Source organism: Bos indicus, chromosome 16 (genome assembly GCF_029378745.1).
Source record: "Bos indicus isolate NIAB-ARS_2022 breed Sahiwal x Tharparkar chromosome 16, NIAB-ARS_B.indTharparkar_mat_pri_1.0, whole genome shotgun sequence".
NCBI lineage: Eukaryota > Metazoa > Chordata > Mammalia > Artiodactyla > Bovidae > Bos > Bos indicus.
In genome coordinates this window covers 40,696,182-40,716,361 of record NC_091775.1, presented here as the reverse complement: position 1 = coordinate 40,716,361, position 20,180 = coordinate 40,696,182, and the positions used below count along the sequence as shown (strand labels likewise).

At 37.2% G+C, this 20,180-nt stretch overlaps 1 protein-coding gene across 8 annotated transcripts in view; it reads right to left on the bottom strand.

Annotated features, from left to right (window-relative positions):
* Positions 1-20,180, bottom strand: part of DNM3 (dynamin 3) — a 646,555-nt gene that overhangs the window by 38,445 nt on the left and 587,930 nt on the right. For all 8 annotated transcript variants that reach the window (XM_070768173.1, XM_019976685.2, XM_070768169.1 and 5 more), the window contains one exon: positions 2,116-2,280. In XM_070768173.1, the coding sequence (XP_070624274.1) occupies positions 2,116-2,280 (165 nt within the window). The remainder of the gene's footprint in view (positions 1-2,115; positions 2,281-20,180) is intronic.

Sequence of the window (20,180 nt, the reverse complement as noted above, 5' to 3'; positions counted from 1 at the left end):
GATAAATGATTCTTAATCAGGAAAATGTTTAAATAAGCAAGTGCCTGGATTCCACAGCAAAACAACCTGAACTCATTTAAGTGAAGTTAAGAGGGTAATTTGAAAAATACACAGACTATTTGTTTAGTACTTTATATTTTTCAAAATGGCATAGAGTCACATTTATTATGTTCTCTGACAATTCTGGGGGGCAGCTCAGGGTTCCTAGTGTAGTCTTAGAAGTGACTGACTTCAGTCTAGAGGGGCCAAATGATTTGCTTCAGGTCACACAGCAGGCCATTGACTAAGCTTAAGTATATAATTTATAGTTTCCAATACATTTCCAATACATTGCTTACCTGCTGCTGATACTTCAAAGCATTCTGCTCACCTTGTTTGAATAAATGAAATGTGTATGAAAATAAAGTGAGTTAGAAACAAGATTGCTCATGTGACTGGGGTCTTCAAGTCAAGGAACTCATACATCATGAACAACAAACTGTCAAACTTAGAATTTTGAAAGGAATCTTAATATATGGATAATGGTTATTTCAATTCTTTAGTAGGCAGCCATATTAGTTTCTTACAACTATACTTTTCATTGTATTGATACTTCCATATATACTATCTTGGGGAACAAATAACTAATCCAGATACCTTTTTATGATTCATATTTTATATATGGAGGAAATAGACACAAAGGATTGTTTTAGGTTAAATCTAGACAGTGTATTAAAAAGCAGAGATATCACTTTCCAACAAAGGTCTGTATAGTCAAAGCTACTGTTTTTCCAGTAGTCATGTACTGATGTGAGAGCTGGACCATAAAAAGGGTGAGTGCTGAAGAACTGATGCTTTTGAACCGTGGTGCTGGAGAAGACTCTTGAGAGTTCCTTGGATAGCAAGATCAAACCAGTCAATCCTAAAGGATATCAACCCTGAATATTCATTGGAAGGACTGATGCTGAAACAAGCTCCAATACTTTGGCCACCTGATACGAACAGCCGAGTCATTGAAAAAGACTCTGATGATGGGAAAGATTGAGGGCAGAAGGGAAGGGGGCAACAGGGGTTGAGACAGTTGGATGGTATCATCGATTCAACAGACATGAGTAAGCAACCTCAGGGAGAGAGTGAAGGACAGGGAAGCCTGGTGTGCTATAGTCCATGGGGTCACAAAGAGCAGGACATGACTGAGCGACTGAACAACAACAGAGTTTGTAACAGAACCAAGTATAGAATCCAGGTTTCTCCTGAATTCTAGGGTGGGGCTCTTTTGTACTTTACCATCTAATTTTTGTTACAAGCAAATGCTAATAATATATTATTGATTTAAATAAAAATGTGTCCTTAGAAGATAATAAAGAATAAAATTGGTGTTGTATTTTTCAAGAATCAGAAAAGCCTGCTATAAAACACCCCATTATAGCCTATCTTATCTAAAAGATAAGTTCTCAAATAAAGCGGTATTATTTATAGTTTAGCAAAGTAGCGACCAAAAGAACCAAACCAGACCATGTAATTTAAGTATCATTTCCTGACTGCTGTAAAGATAACCATGAAAAGGGAAAGATTCTATGAAATATAGATCAATTACTTTGAGATCCTTGGTTCTATCATCTTACCTTAGAAAAGAAAAAGAAACTCATTTTGTATCCATGGTGATAGGGCAAAAAGCCCTTTGCTAGGTTAAAATAGTATTCTATAATTTTCTTAGAAGGTGAGAAGAACCATATTACCGTATTCTGTATGAATATGTAGAAAAGAATAGATATCTTTTGCTTTTAATTTCAAAGTCTAGAAGCCAGGGTATCTGGTTTTATTCCTGGCTTTGCAACTAATTTATTCCTTGACTATAGTATTTTTTCTCTGCTTTATCATGAGCAAATTCACACCCTTCTAGAGGAGACAGCCAATAGGAAATACCACTTTACTGTAGCTAGAAGTAATTTATGTTTTCTTTCCTAAGTTCCCTTCCACTCAGTCAATTACCACTTGTAATGGAAAATGATAAGCCTGGGTAATAGGTGTTTTGACCATCCAGAAAATATCACAAAGAAGCTGAAGAGAGTGTGAGCAATTTCCACGCTAGTATGGGATTAGAAGTTAAAAATGAGACAGCTGATAAACACTTACATTATTGATCATAAGGTGCATTATTGTTTTTGGGATTAGGTCTCGGATACATTTGTTGATAATAGACATATAGGAGTCTACAAGGTTGCGAATGGTCTCCACTTGTCTCTCCAACTGTGGGTCCATAGAAAAGTTTTCTGCTTGGCCATTCTCATCATTTTCAGTCTAACAGAAAGGAAAGAAAAACAAGGATTATTTCACATTGATTCAGAAGAAAAAAAAATACCAGACATTATCATATGATTGACTTCTGTTTACTGAATTTGAAGTTGTACTACCAGATGGTAACATCTTTATCTTATCAAACAGCCATTTATTCTGAAAAGAGATCAGAACCACGCAGTTATTATTCTACCTTTAGCCGGCCACAATCAAGGAAAAGCAAAATACTGGGATTCTGAATGAATGTTTAGACAGACAATCAGATAAACAGTGCACCTAACAATGTACCTCTAGAGAACAATGTAATCTTAAGTCATTTTCAAGTTGGCCAAAGAACTGAATCCAAGTATCTGATGCAGATGTAAACCTCTGGGAGGGGTCTCCAGGGATTCTATAGATTAGAAATAACCTTGGTGGTGTTCTGGAACTCCTAGGTCTGCTCTGGAATGGATCAGCACTTGGATCAGTCCAGATTTAAAACTAAATCTCCTAGGCCTGGCCTGGAGCCAAAATAAGAGATACAGGGAATAATGCATTTTTCCATGCACTTGCTGGAATTTGTTCTATAAATTCATGCTTCTGTCATCACTACTAAAGGCTGGCTCCACTGTGAAAAACTTAGAGTTTTAACTTCCAACTTGTTATTCTTTGAATAAAACAGAATACATCCAAACACAAAGCATTTATTTGTGCAACATGAGAGAAGCATCTGTTTTCTATACTCTGCAACTTGAGTTAATTAATTTTGGCTTATCCACCAGAGGCTGGGCTGGGCATCTTCATCATTAAGGGCTGACCTGTTGGCTTGGCATTGAAATCAATTTAGAATAAATGGTCTCCATTTCAAGTCAGGTTGAACCATCTAAGCCCCAGAACATGATACAAATACTGTTAGTGGTCTGGCTGCTTTCTAGCATTTGGAAAGATTTAATTACTAATGCAAAAAAAGAGGGGGATATAATTTATTGCTTCCAATGTGGACATGAAGTAATTTTCTTTGGAAATGTACCTACTTTGATCTGCCAGGTTTTTAATCATCCAATCAGTTCTTGTCAAAGCACTGTGCTGAATTGCTTAAATGGATCTATAAATAAGTGTTAACTTTGGATCAATACGTATGTGTGAAAGGCATATTTGTAGGCCACAAGATCAACAATAACAAAGATAGAAATTAGTTCTAAACATTTATATAGGCTTCTGTTGCTTTTCTAACACCTTACAAATATTAAAATAATATGTGCTAACTCTAAAACACAACAGTTACTTTCCAAACCTGAGTCGAGTCACATACTTCATGATGACAACTGGAGGACATTTCTGAGGCATCTTACTGCTGCTGCAGCAAGAGAGGGGATTAGATGTCAATAATGACAGTTGTTTCCCTATGCCTATACCATTTCTTTTTAAATGGTCTTTGGTCACTGAAAGAAGTAAATCAGGTAGTTCCTTACTTTCATCATTAATTTGTAATATACGCACAATAGGATTTGGGATAAATAGGTAACTAGGGTGATAAAGTGGTAAAGTGATAGAGGGAAGATCAGCAAAGGCAGTGAAACAAACTCCCCAGGGCATTAAAAACTACTGAAGACTGTGTGCCACACTAAGCTTAAATTCTAAGAATCAGTGGTAACTGCAATGTTGTCTTAAGGGCATCGTATTTGAAAGTAAAAATTTAGGTTTAAACTCAGGCTTTATTAGGTACGGTTGTGTGGCCACACCTCACTTATTTAATGTAACTGAAACTCAGCTTCCCCATCTTTAAAATGGGGATAAATGAGATAATACATATGAAGTAACGTAGCTAAGGGCCTTGTGGCTTCTCATTAATGTTAGTTTCTTTCTTTCCTTTCTGAATATTCATGGAATGAGTTAGAGAGCTGCTAGGTTCTCAACACACATTATGAAAATTTAAGCTGAAAAATTTGAGCACAAGACATTTTCAATTCAAATAATATAAAAATAGCAAACTACTATTTTTAAATCTCCATGTTTTCTACAAGCTAGTCTCTTTCCCTGGAATCCCCTCCTTCCATCTGTGAAGACCTTTTATCTTTTAAAAGTCAGCTTCACCATCACCTCTTCTAGACAAACTCCCAGTGGCCCTCAGACCCACCGTCACTCCCTGCACAGTACTTCATCTGTGTCTTGTACTACCATCTATGATTTATATTCAGCCTAGGTATGCTTCTCCCACTATTAGACTCCAGGGTCTTGTTTAATTCTCCCTTCTCATCAGCTAGCACAAAGCTTGATGTACCAGAGAAAGAGAAGGAGGAGGAGTTGATACTAAAAAGGCTTTGCCTAAATCAAGGAGGCTGCCTCAGTACATTTTAGGATCTCTAAGAGTGCCTATTTGTTACAAAATTGGAGATGAGAGAAATCCCAAGTTGATGAATTAGGATCCACTACTACTTAATCATAGTGAAAGTGAAAGTAGTAGTTGCTGCGTCCCCTCTGACTCTTTGCGAACCCATGGACTGTAGCCCACCAGGCTCCTCCGCCCATGGGATTCTCTAGGCAAGAATACTGGATTAGGTTGTCATTCCTTTCTCCAGGGGATCTTCCTGACCCAGGGATCAAACCCAGGTCTCCTGCATTGCAGACAGATTCTTTACCATCTGAGTCACCAGGGAAGCCCTGATTATAGTGAGGATGATAAAATGACGATGAAATCCTGTATGTATCAAGTGAAAATACATGACCTACAGCTTTCTGAGGAAAACACCTTTTACGTAAAGCAATATATATCTCCATAATAGATAAAATGCATTTTATTTCGTCTCTCTGACCTGAAACATACTGGGATTTTGCTGTCGTATTTAACAAAAGGGGATGATGGCATTTTAGCATCAACATACTTTCTCTGCCAGGAACATGTTTGAGCACTTTCTGTGTTCTAGGTACTGTGCTAAACACTTTACGTAGATGATCCACACCACAGCCTTAGGAGGTGGGTACCTGTTATCATCAACCTAAGAGCGTGCTGAGGCTCTGAGAGCTGAAATGTTCAACAAATATAAGGTGAATATAATGTGAGGGGCTACGATGGTAGCTCAGCTGATAAAGAATCTGCCTGCAATGCAGGAGACCCCAGTTCGATTCCCGGGTCAGGAAGATCCCCTGGAGAAGGGATAGGCTAGCCACTCCAGTATTCTTGGGCTTCCCTGGTGGCTCAGTCGGTAAAGAATCCACCTGCAATGTGGGAGACCTGGGTTTGATCCTTGGATACAATGTGAAGCCAATTTCTATTTTTTTTTAGGTATAAAAAAAAATAAGAACTATTATGAAAAGGGGAAAAACCCATAATTTGTCAAATCAGTTTCACAGATAAAATAATAAATGTAAAAAGAGTTTCTAGGAAAAGATGACATTTAAATACTTATATTTGTAAAAATAAAAAATATGATTGAGCCAAAAGAGAAAACCGGAATAAACAGTATTAATTAAAAGAACCTCTAGGAAAATGAAACACCAGGAAAATTATACCACCATTTCTATTTTCATATAGAAACACTAAATTTTCCCACTTTACCCTATACTTAACTTCTAGCCTTGCTTTAATTTCTGCATATCAAAATATGCAAAAGACATTGACTTTCACTTTTTGAAACCAGATGAAAGTAATAAGCAAAAAATTGGACTGAATAGAGAACACTGAACAGTTCAATTCTCAACATTAAAAAAAAGAAGAAACATTTCAGAATAACTAGTAAAATAATTAGAAATTCTCTTTAGGTTTTAGAAATCCTAGTAGATGTGTAGTTACATGTAAATCTTAACTACTCTGATAAGACCATGGGCATGATGGGGAGTCATAGAATTCAAGTTATGATTTTAGAAAGAGAGGAGTAATTGTCCCTTCTAATATGTCTAAGATGAATGGGGGAAATGTACATATGTAGAATTTTTTCTTTTAACCGAGTAACTGCAGAGAGCAAATGCTCCCTTAAGCAAATTCTCTATGATTCTCTTTTCTGTATGAATACTGTGTATGACTGTGTATTTTTTCTTTGTTTAAATTATAGGATTGCGATAGGATTCTTTGCAGTCTAAGCACTGAAGTGACAGCTGTTTATCATTATCCTCATCAAGGGAATGTAAAATAAAAATAGTAATTTGTCTCTGATCTTTGAGGCAAAAAAAGAATGGTCTGCAAACATTTAACCTTTTATGTGCAGGTTCATTGATGCTGTTTACAAAATGTGAATAATATTGTGAAAACCAGCTTTCCTTTTGAAAAATAACAATGGACAGGCCTTCCTATTGTAATTTTTTTTCTAAATAGCTTTTGAGAAATCTAATGCAATTTAAATAATCAAAAATAACAACTTAGAATTGCTTGTAAAAATTAATATTATTTACACAGTATTCAAGAAATAGGCTGCTGTATAAAATTTTAATTTAAATGCTTTTTCCTAAAAACTTGAATGGAGAAGGGAATGGCAATCCACTCCAGTATTCTTGCCTGGGGAATTCCATAGACAGAGAAACCTGGCGGGTTACAGTTCATGGGGTCGCAAAGAGTCGGACACGACTGAGCTACTAACACACAAAGACCTGAAACTTCAACAGGTCAAAGAATGAAGGAGCCAGATCAGAAATAATTCCTGCCATACCTCAAAGCATCCACTACAGAAAAACTCTGGGCTTTACCAAGATGTCTATTTTTCATGTTTTGTCTTTGTCTCCTTCCTTTCCTTAAAGCTCTTACTTATGTCATAAGCTTCTTTGAGGATCCTGAAACCATCTGAATAAGGCTGGTGACTGCACTCTTTGGGGGCTTCCCAGGTGGCGCTAATGGTAAAGAACTCACCTGCCAATGCAGGAGACATAGAGATGTGGGTTCAATCCCTGGGTTGGACAGATCCCCTGGAGGCAGGCATAGCAACCCACTCCAGTATTCTTGCCTGGAGAATCTCCATGACAGAGGAGCCTGATGGACTACAATCCATAGAACCTCAAAGAGTTGGACATGAGTGAAGCGACTTAGCATACATGCACAGAACTGCACTCTTTAAAAGTGAAATAACAGAGATACAAAGTGTCCCGTCAGGAATATACACATAAACATACTACAGAGCTCAAGGGGGCTTTGCTGTGTCTCTTCTCACCAGTGGAGAACTTGGGGAGATAACCTCCAGATTTACACAACTGATTTTTTTCACATAACCAGCATCTTATTATTGTTATACAGTTCTCCACTACTGTAAACAAAGGGTGTGTGTGTGTTAGTTGCTCAGTCGTGTCTGACTCTTTGTGACCCCATGGACTGTAGCTCACCAGGCTCCTCTGTCCATGGGATTCTCCAGGCAAGAATACTGGAGTGGGTTGCCATTTCCTTTCAAACAAAGGGTAAAAAATATAATTTAACTTTTCTTAGTGAAGCAGGTCATCATTATGAAAATATGTTGCCATGGTAATGCTGCTTTGAATCTTCCAGCTCCACCTTATGGAGATTGTCTCAGTAAAAACCTTTCCCCACTCCCATTCACTTCTAATTTGCAGAGGCCAGAAAGGGAGGCAACCAAACTTTTAAAAAAAGACTGTGGGAGAAACATGCTTCAGGAAGTCTTTGAGGATAGTCGAGGCTGTGGTCTGTTATTTTGGGACAGGTATTTCACTATAAAGTCAATACAAATGTTTACGTAGTGCCTAATGTGGTCTGTGAGAGACATAAATGAAGCCTAAAACCACACACCTTGCTTGTAGCAGGGTAACACAGTGTCAGATGAATTAGTGAGTCAAAGGTGAGCTCAAGCACGGTGGGCTTCTGGGGAGTCTTTACTGATAGCAGCATTCGAGATGGACCTTCAGAGTTGGGTAAGATTTCAAAGGCAGGCCGAGAGAACATGCTCATTACTTTCCCCTAGTACTTAGCACAGGGCCCTAGTACTTACTTAGCACAGGGCCCTACATTTAACAGGAGCTTCGTAAATATTGTGGAATAAATGACGGAAAAAACTAACCAACCCAGGCCATTTCCTGAGGGATTGGATTTCTGTTTCTGAAGGAACCTGAGCGACTGAGCTTCAGATAACTGGGGTATTGTTATACAGCATGATCTCTTAGATTCCTACAAATGAGTTCAGCCTCTTATTTGCCTGGAAAGGGTAAACAGCTATCTGCATTGAGAATTGTATTTCAATTGATATAAAGATTTTAACAGTCTGAAGATGTCTACAGATGTGAGCGGTATTTGTAGTCAGAACACTGGGAAGCAAAGGGGCATTAATTTGCACCTCCATTCTGTAAGAAATAGCCCTATTACAGGAGAAAACACTGAGCCTCACATGATCCAGGGTACACAGGGGATAACCACTATGTTAGCAGGCAGGACCCAACTTTTTCTGATTCTGTTATTTTCCTTCCTTGACTCTTCTCCTTTACCTACTGTTAATTTTTTAGTCTCTCTATAGCTTTGTATCTCTTCATCTTATATAACATCATGATAAACATTATAAAACTATGTAAGATTAATATGAAATTAAACAGACATTGAGAAAACCTTTAGGGTTTTAAAGATAATTATTTGATTAACAACAACAACAAACCTATCTTAATTCTGATGTAGCTATATATCTTTTTTTTTTTTTTTTAACTCTCATTTAGCTCAACAGCTGCCTAACAGTATATTTCTGTCCAGTGCCCTGTATGTCTGAAAGTGAAAGTGAAAGTCACTCAGTCCTGTCTGACTCATGGGGTCATGGACTGTATAGTCCATGGAATTCTCCAGGCCAGGATACTGGAGTGGGTAGCCTTTCCCTTCTCCAGGGGATCTTCCCAACCCAGGGATCAAACCCAGGTCTCCCGTATTGCAGGCATCAGGATTCTTTACCAGCTGAGCCACCAGGGAAGCCCAAGAATACTGAAGTGGGTGCAAGTGAAAGTTGCTTAGTCATGTCTGACTCTTTGCGACCCCATGGACTATACAGTCCATGAAACTCTCCAGACCAGAACACTGGAGTGGGTAGCCATTCCCTTGTCCAGGGGATCTTCCCAACCCAGGGATCAAACCTAGGTCTCCCACATTGCAGGCAGATTCTTTACTAGCTGAGCTACCAGGGAAGCCCATGAGGATTCTTAAAGAAATCTAAAAATTTACAAGCTCTGTGTTGAGGTACTCCTAGAAGTTATAATAATTCCAATCTAGGTTTTAATCTAAAGGCCTGTATTACTTTATATAACAGATAAGTTTATAAATATGAAAAATACAGATATATAAAATATATTACATATATAAATACATCAAATATTACTAAACAGTATTACTAAGAATTCTTTCTACAATTGGTAATATTTAGTTTTGGAAAATTTCAATCTTTATATACCAAGTTTACTTGCCATGAATAGCAACCTTTCATCCAAACAATAAACAGTCTAAACAGAACAATTTAAAAGGTTTCTTCAAAGATAACCATTCCCCTCACCATCATTTTTGGTTTTAGATTATTTTAGTAATTTCAAAAGGGACAAAGTTATTTTTCAATATTAAGTATTAGGATTAACTAACAATATTAACTGTTTAAAATTTAACTTTGTCATAAATAAAACCCTTTTACTAAAAGAACTGAAATGACAATCAACTGATACAAATTTCCTTTTTGATTAAAAAGTAATTACATATTTTTGGAATAGCAGAACAAGAACTAGAATATTTCCAAAGAGAAAAACCACCAGAACACAGGAACAGATAAAATAAAGGTAAACATAAAAACAATCTGTGAGGATTAATTTTGTTTGACAACTTCGCTGGACCATGGACTAGAATACCGATATTTGATACAAACGTTCTGAATATTTCTATGAAAGTGTTTTTGGATGAGATTAACATCTAAATTGGTGGACTTTCACTAAAGGAGATTGTCCTCTGTGATATGGGTGGGCCTTATCTAATCAGTTGAAGGCTTGAATAGGACAAAAAGACTGGCCTCCCTCAGCAGAGAATTCTCCAGCAGACTCTCTTTAGACTTCATCTGAAACACTGGCTCTTGTTTCTTCTACAACAGACTGCCTTCAGACTCAAATTGGATCACTGACTCATATAGAGAGACATATCGATATGTATAAAACATGCACATCCTATTGGTTCTGTTTTTCTGGAGAATGCTAATACACAGTCTCACTATAGATTATAAAACAGTATGTGATTCAGTGTTACATTGCTTAGTGAAATTAATAGGTGCTGTAGGAATTCAGAGAAGCAGAAGGTCAAGGAGGCTGTGATGGCAAATTACAATGGTCCCACTCAAATGATTTAACTGTACTTCTTAGCATTCTCTAAGTGAGAGGGAAATGAGTTAAAAAATAATCCATCTTCATCCTCTCTATTCTATCACAAGGTCGTGCCATCCCTCCTCTGTTGATAGACCAAATATGAATGTGGGAAGTCTCCTCTCCCCCACTCTCAGTTCTGGTGGTTAGATGGGACTGCATGGATCAGGCCAAGTACCCTGTCACCAATCTACCTATCTGGCCTGGCCTCTGTGATGACAGACAGCAATGTGACCAAGAAAAGCCAATCACTGCACATCTGTCAGAACTGTTAGAAGGAGAAGCTCCCTCTCAGTTAGGATGAGAGCTTCTTAAGATGTAAGCCTGAGGGCTAGCCTGCGTCAGAGTGAAGAGGGCTCAAACCTGCCAGCGAATGAAGTCAACACGGAGAACTGTATAGATGAAACATGGAGAGAGGCAGATATTTAAAGACATTATTGGAATGTCTGGATCTGGCTCTGACAGCTCTGTCTACCTCTGGACTGTGCAGTCATACCAGGCAGTAAAGGGTTTTGTTAGTTTTAAAAAGTTAAGTACACTTGAATTTAATTTGTTACCTATGTCCTAAAGAATCCAAGTGAAGAAAACATCCAGAGATAGTCATGATGTCCTCTCAGCCTAAAGTCTTTTTCTTCCACCTCCACATACTCATCCTTCAAGGTTTAGTGCAAATGCAACACATCTTTGAATGCTGCCTCTAAAACACAACACCCTCTGAACATTCAGTTTAGACGTTTGATCCTTTGTCTTATATCTTAGTTAGGTATGTAAATGTTGACTTCCCTAACCAAAATGAAAGTTTCTTGAAGGTAAGGATCATAATAGTTGATGGCAAATATGCAGTTAATCTCAACAAAAAGGTAAATGTTATAGGGCTAAAATGATGCTAAGAAAATTCTTAGAGGACACCATTACTACACTGATGCATTCTTATTACATTAGTACACATACTAGTTAGTGGGCTATATTTTTTCTTTTTTTCTTCAACCAAATTGGTAGACTAACTTCTACCATATAAAAATGTTTCTACGTTGAAAGTTATGATGAGAAAAAAATCTCACTAAATGACAATAAAATGTCAGGGAGTATTCAAACTGCTTTACATATACTAACCCATTTAATCCTACAGCAACCTTATGAAGTAGATACCATTATTTATTATGGTTACTATTTGAATTTTACAGTTGAAGAGTCTGAAAAGCAAACTCGTTTAAAGTCACTTAGTTAATAAGTGGTAGGGTGGGAATTCGATACAGGTATTTTGATTACAGGATGTACCCTCTTAACTGTTACATACTATGAGCTCTTCTCCATTCTTGACTAGGGTGGGGTTGATGCTCACCCCACCAGCAAAAGTGATATGAAAACACCTTGAAACAAAACATATGCTTCCAAATGCTGCTAGGATAGTCCGGTGAGAAATGCCTTGTAGACATAAAACAATTCTTCATGATGATCATGATGAAGGCTCTTCTTTGATTCAGAGTGATGCTTTTGCCGCTGCTAATTTTCTAAGATCACTATCATCACAAATGTTTCATACTCAAGTAACCAAACGTTATGATCACAAGAAAAATCCTAGTGGTATCATTTATAAGAAAATACCTGAAGACTAGGAACAAAAATGACCATTTCACAAGAGTAATTTATGCTTTGGGAATTCTATTATTCTCATCTAAAAATGCATAACTGCAGGGAAATTTCAAATTATTACTTCTATCATACAATTTGTTTAACAGATACTCTCATTAGAATCAGGGTATTAAGGGGTTATAAGGTCTATGCAATGAACACTGGGTCTCACACAGATTAGATGATGGACAAAAATATGAAAGAAAAAAAATAACTATTATAAAACAGAATTTGTTTGTTGTTCAGTCTTTCAAAAATGTTTACGTGGATGACTACTGATGCATTATAGTAAAGTTATTTAAGTCCTAGGGAGATCAGGGGCGATAAAATTCAAGTATTATGAAAACAGCATGGGAGGTCATAAGAGACTAACTATATAGTAAAATAACAGCATGGTACACAGTGGCTTTAATTTAGTTCTCTCTTATCTTAAAAGTTCAGTGTAAATAGAGTACTTGCTTTACATGCAAAAATATGTAAAAATAAACATAAAAGAATGCAATGGATTAGAAACACACAATGGTAAAATTCTTTAGGTAGAATCATTATGTCTTTCAAGAATATTGGAAAAAAAAAAACGAAGCCTTTAAAGAAGCACCTATAGTCAAGAGTTTTACATTTCTTCAAGGTCCACTGAACAGTGTAGCTGATAAAGTTGTCAATGGGATTCTACTGCAGAATTCTCAAAGGTCTCAAGACAACATTTTCAGCCATGGCACCCCACTCCAGTACTCTTGCCTGGAAAATCCCATGGACGGAGGAGCCTGGTAGGCTGCAGTCCATGGGGTCGCTAAGAGTCGGACACGACTGAGCAACTTCACTTTCACTTTTCACTTTCATGCATTGGAGAGGGAAATGCAACCCACTCCAGTGTTCTTGCCTGGAGAATCCCAGGGACGGGGGAGCCTGGTGGGCTGCCGTCTATGGGGTCGCACAGAGTCGGACACGACTGAAGTGACTTAGCATTAGCATACAGATGGTTTAGTGAATACACCTTGCCAACATCCTAGGGTCCCCAACAGCCTTACCAGATGATCCAGATAAAATATCTAAAAGATGCTTTAGGAAATTTAGATTATTTTCTGTTAATATGATTACCCACACCAATATTCTAACCTGGAGAATTCCATGGACTGTATAGTCCATGGGGTTGCAAAGAGCTGGACATGACTGAGTGACTTTCACTTTCATTTTTCATGTACCATCTCACTGCTCTTGCTCATTAACAATACCTCAGTTAAACTAAGTACTAAAAGTGAAATTAAATTGAAACTGAGAAATTTATTCAGAATTAAGACTTATTCTTACTCCTCCAACAGGTGATGGATACAGTGTCTTAACAATCCAAAGAAATAAAATATGTCATCCTATAGAGATAAAATGCAAGCCACATTTCTGTAGCCACATTAAAAGACACTATGACCAAGTGGGCTTTATCCCAGGGATGCAAGGATTCTTCAATATCTGCAAATCAATCAATGAAATACACCACATTAACAAATTGAAAAATAAAAACCATATGATTATCTCAATAGATGCAGAGAAAGCCTTTGACAAAATTCAACATCCATTTATGATAAAAACTCTCCAGAGAGCAGGAATAGAAGGAACATACCTCAACATAATAAAAGCTATATATGACAAACCCACAGCAAACATTATCCTCAATGGCGAAAAATTGAAAGCATTTCCTCTAAAGTCAGGAACAAGACAAGGGTGCCCACTTTCACCATTACTATTCAACATAGTTTTAGAAGTTTTGGCCACAGCAATCAGAGCAGAAAGAGAAATAAAAGGAATCCAAATTGGAAAAGAAGAAGTAAAACTCTCGCTGTTTGCAGATGACATGGTCCTCTACATAGAAAACCCTAAAATTACCTAGAAAATTACTAGAGCTAATCAATGAATATAGTAAAGTTGTAGGATATAAAATCAACACACAGAAATCCCTTGCATTCCTATACACTAATAATGAGAAAACAGAAAGAGAAATTAAGGAAACAATTCCATTCACCATTGCAACGGAAAGAAAAAAATACTTAGGAATATATCTACCTAAAGAAACTAAAGACCTATATATAGAAAACTATAAAACACTGGTGAAAGAAATCAAAGAGGACACTAATAGATGGAGAAATATACCATGTTCATGGATCAGAAGAATCAATATAGTGAAAATGAGTATACTACCCAAAGCAATCTATAGATTCAATGCAATCCCTATCAAGCTACCAACGATATTCTTCACAGAGCTAGAACAAATAATTTCACAATTTGTATGGAAATACAAAAAACCTCGAATAGCCAAAGCTATCTTGAGAAAGAAAAATGGAACTGGAGGAATCAACCTACCTGACTTCAGGCTCTACTACAAAGCCACAGTCATCAAGACAGTATGGTACTGGCACAAAGACAGAAATATAGATCAATGGAAAAAAACAGAAAGCCCAGAGATAAATCCACGCACATATGGATACCTTATCTTTGACAAAGGAGGCAAGAATATACAATGGATTAAAAACCATCTCTTTAACAAGTGGTGCTGGGAAAACTGGTCAACCACTTGTAAAAGAATGAAACTAGAGCAGTTTCTAACACCATACACAAAAATAAACTCAAAATGGATTAAAGATCTAAACGTAAGACCAGAAACTATAAAACTCCTAGAGGAGAACATAGGCAAAACACTCTCCGACATACATCACAGCAGGATCCTCTATGACCCACCTCCCAGAATATTGGAAATAAAAGCAAAAATAAACAAATGGGACGTAATTAAACTTAAAACCTTCTGCACAACAAAGGAAACTATAAGCAAGGTGAAAAGACAGCCTTCAGAATGGGAGAAAATAATAGCAAATGAAGCGACTGACAAACAACTAATCTCAAAAATATACAAGCAACTCCTACAGCTCAATTCCAGAAAAATAAATGACCCAATCAAAAAATGGGCCAAAGATCTAAATAGACATTTCTCCAAAGAAGACATACAGATGGCTAACAAACACATGAAAAGATGCTCAACATCACTCATTATCAGAGAAATGCAAATCAAAACCACTATGAGGTACCATTTCACGCCAGTCAGAATGGCTGCCATCCAAAAGTCTACAAGCAATAAATGCTGGAAAGGGTGTGGAGAAAAGGGAACCCTCTTACACTGTTGGTGGGAATGCAAACTAGTACAGCCACTATGGAGAACAGTGTGGAGAGTCCTTAAAAAACTGGAAATAGAACTGCCTTATGATCCAGCAATCCCACTGCTGGGCATACACACCAAGGAAACCAGAATTGAAAGAGACACGTGTACCCCAATGTTCATCGCAGCACTGTTTATAATAGGCCAGGACATGGAAGCAACCTAGATGCCCATCAGCAGATGAATGGATAAGAAAGCCGCAGTACATATACACAATGGAGTATTACTCAGCCATTAAAAAGAATACATTTGAATCAGTTCTAATGAGGTGGATGAAACTGGAGCCTATTATACAGAGTGAAGTAAGCCAGAAAGAAAAACACCAATACAGTATACTAACGCATATATATGGAATTTAGAAAGATGGTAACAATAAGCCTGTATACGAGACAGCAAAAGAGACACTGATGTATAGAACAGTCTTTTGGACTCTGTGGGAGAGGGAGAGGGTGGGATGATTTGGGAGAATGGCATTGAAATATGTATAATATCATATATGAAACGAGTCGCCAGTCCAGGTTCGATGCATGATACTGGATGCTTGGGGCTGGTGCACTGGGATGACCCAGAGGGATGGTATGGGGAGGGAGGAGGGAGGAAGGAGGAGGGTTTAGGATGGGGAACACATGTATACTTGTGGTGGATTCATTTTGATATTTGGCAAAACCAATACAATATTGTAAAGTTTAAAAATAAAATAAAATTAAAAAAAAAATACAACTTCTATATGGCAAAAAAAAAAAAAAAAAAAAGACACTAAAGCAAAACAAGTGAAGTGCATTTGAATAATGCTTTAATGAAATATATCCAAAATATTATCTTTTGACATATATTTATAGGCTAAGTTGTATCTGCCCCAAATTCCTTTGTCGAAGTCCTAACTCTCAAAACTGTATACAGAATGCGACTGCATTTGGAGAAAGCATCTTTAAAAAGACACTTAGGTTAAAATGAGACTTTCTAGGGCATGCCTTAAACTGATGTGACTGGTGTTCCTGTAAGGAGAGAAAATGAGGACATGGGCACACACAGAAGGAAGACCAGGTGATAACAGAGAGAAGATGGCTATCTATCTACAAGCCAGCAAGAAAGGCCTCAGATGGAATCAAGCCTGCTGACACACTGAACTCAGATTTCTATCTTCCAGAATTGTGAGAAAATAAATGTTTGTTGTTTAAGTCACCCGGTATCTGGCACTTTGCTATGGCAGCTCCAGCAAACTAGCACAGCACAAAAACATCATTAGATAGTTTACTTTCTTTCCTTTTTTTTTTTTTTTGTATGAAGTCTTCAAAATCCAGTATGTATTTTACTCTTAGAGCATATTTCAATTTGGACTAGCCGCAGTTCAAGTGTTCAGTAACAATGGTGGTTACCTCACTGGACCGTGTAGACAGTGTGTTGTTATTGCTGTTAGTCACTAAGTTGTGTCCAACTTTTAATTTCTAAAAGATTAGGACTCCTTTTCAAAAACCATAACCATAGTACCATTGTCACCCCAAAATATTTCATAAGAATTGCTTAACATCAGTGACTACTTAAAAATATTTTTACTGGGGAAATTTTAAAAACATATAAGTAGAGAGAGTAGAGAGAATAATATAAATTAACCTGGGGGTACTCATTATTCAGCTTCAATAATTTACCACATGGGTATCCTTGTTTTCTCTCTCTTCCTCAGCTATTTTGAGGCAAACTCCAACATCATATAATTTTATCTGTATATATTTCAGTATGTATTCCGAAAAGAAAAGGACCCTTAACCAACATAACCAGTACTATTATCACTTCTAAAAATATTAATAATTTCTCAACATTATAAATATTCAGTGTTCAATGACATTTCCCCAACCGTCTTTGAAAAAATCTTTTTTCACTTTATGTGCTTGAATTGGAATCCTATAAGTCTATATACTGTGATTGGTGGATATGTCTCTTAGCTTCATCTCAATCTATAGACTTCTCTCTCTCTCGCTCTAGTTCCTTTGTTATCTGTTGTTGTATTTTTAAAAAAAATATAGGGACATCTGTCCTGTGGTTTCCATCCCACTCCCCAATCTGAATTTGGTAGACCAAATTCACCTGGATGTCATCTTTTTGGGATATGGACCATTTTTAAAGTATTCATTGAATCTAGTACAATATTGCTTCTGTTTTATGTTTTGGTTTTTTGAACATAAGGCATGTGGGATCTTAGCTCCCTAACCAGAGACTGAACCCACATCCCCTGTGTTGGAAGGCCAAGTCTTAACCACTGGATCACCAGGGAAGTCCCATCTTGATATCATTTAATGAGTTATTACAACCCCTGTATTTCATATAATTTAATATTTAGATTTAGAGGCTCTATGACTACCTTTTAACTGACTCTTTTTGAGTCAGAAAGAGACATCTACATCAAAACTGATATGCAGATTAGATACTAATGTTGTAGAGTGGAAAATGATCCCTTTTGTATACAGTGTAAAGACTGTTTCCTATTGTCCTTGCAGAGTCTTTCTTTGGTCTAGACCAGTTTATTGAAGGATAGATAATTACAACAATTAATTCATACTACATATTAAGCATAGAACATAGGATAAGAAATCTGCTAGATGCCCTGGCAGGTTGAAGGGAATAACACAACACAAGTTGTGCTCCTGAGAAGTCTACCATCTATTTGGGAAGGAGCTGATTAAAAGGCAGGGAACAATGTGTCATACTAACAGCATGTAAAAAGAGCTAAGCTGTATGGTAAAAAGCCTCTAAGGATAACTGGCTTTTGAAGAGAGGAGAGATTCCTGGAGTTTTCAGGAGCCAGATAAGTCTCTAGAAAGAAAGTATGTGAGACGTCACCTGGTTGTACTATGGTGTGCAGACATCAAGAAGGTAGGCAGGCAAGGGGAACAAAGGAAAGAGGTGGAAATTAGCTTGATGTGTTTGGGGAAATATTGGAGGGGTCATAGGGACAAACACATTGAGTGGAAGGAGAGCGGCTGAATTGTGAAATGAGTGGTCTGACTGTGGAAAACTAGAGTTAGACTAAAGAGATGAGATGTGATGTGGTGGGCATGCAATGTCACCAGAAAGAATGTGATCAAATGGTGCTTTAGGAAGATTATTATGGCAGCTGTTCGTAAGATGAATGAATTTAAGGAGGGTGAGACTGGAAATGGAGAGACCAATTATTGTCTATGGTAGTAGTATATATGAGGTAATGAAAGCCTGGATCAAATGAGTAGCTATAAAAATAGAGTAAGAGTGGCTCTTAAAGACATCCTTAAGAAAGGATACAAAATTGACTGAGATAAGTGTAAAATATCATAGTCAAATTTCCAGCATAGAAGACTAAAATGATGACTTCATTGACTGAGGTAAGTAATCTGAGGCAGGAAAACTGATTTTCATTGAGCAAATGAATTTATTTTTGAGCAAATTATGTTTGAGTAGATGCAAAAGATATATATGTGGATAACTTGAATCAGAGAATGAGTGTCCAGGTGAGAAGTCACAGCAGAAAATGTAGATTTAGAAATTTCTCATGCAGAGGTAGAAACTGGAACCATAAGAACAGAAAGCATGTTAAAATCTGTGTGTGCACAGAGAAATCCAGATTTACCTTTGTGTTTAGCAACGTGCCTGGCCTCGTGCATGTGCTCAATAAATGGTCTTAGAGTGAAAGAATGAATGAAGAAATGAAACAGGTAAGGGATGGAGAAAAGTATTTTAGGATATCCACAGTTAAGAAGGGGAAGAAGTACTAGCAAAGACCACCAAGGTGTGGAAGAAGGGGGAGAATTTCAAAGAACAAACACCCTCCCAGCTACTTTAGATAAGAATACTTTCAAGATGCTGTTACCAGTAATGCCAGCTATTGCTAAGAGGCTAAACAGAATGAAGACTGGCCAACGATCTTTTGTCCGAATTATATGAGAATCCATAACAGAGCCTTTCTGCAGGGGTGAGGAGGGAGGCGGGGGATGAGGAAAGTGGGAGGAGTCTGGAAGCTAGAATAGAAGGGTAAGGTGAGGACCATGCAAAGGGGAGTAAAATAAAGTATAAATCATGCTCTGAGAGCTTGGCAGAGGAATCAAGGAAATGGTATGGTACATATCAAGACAATCAGGGTCAAAATGATTTCTTGTAGGAAAGGGAAGACATATGTATATATAAAGTTTAAAAAAAAAGGCCAAAAATACCTGCGAAGGTAGTTGTGCATATTAAATTTTAGATGATGTTAAAATGAACAAGATTCAGGATATTGGTAAAGGTGAAATATTTAGAAAGATTAAACATTTTGAAAGAAATACTTAGAAAGAATATGGCACCTTCTGTGCCATATTCCAGCTATATCCAGCTGTTCACTATTTCCAGATCAAATCATACACATTACAACCTGGTACCTTTGGCCACTCTGTCCTCTTGAATTTGAAGTGCTTTCTGCCTAATACATGATTGCTAAAATCCTTGCACTATTCGAGACCTGGCCCAAATGTCACCATCTATGTGATAACCTTCCCTTGGCCATCAGAATTGATCTCTCTATCCTAAATACTTATCACCTATTTAAATTTCTTCATGTTAAGAATTTACATCTCTCCTATGAATTCTTGTTAATTGCTTTCTAGTAGGTCTTTTAAACTGTAGTGTAATTCATTGCACATGGTTGGTACTCCACAGTGTTTAATAAATGCAAGTGGAATTTTTCTTCCTGAAGACTGAAGGGAAGGGTAAGAAGACAACAGAGGAAGGATGAAATAATGGCATCGGGCAGCTTCCTCTGGTTGGCCTCAATGTTCTCCTAAATAAAAAGGACCCA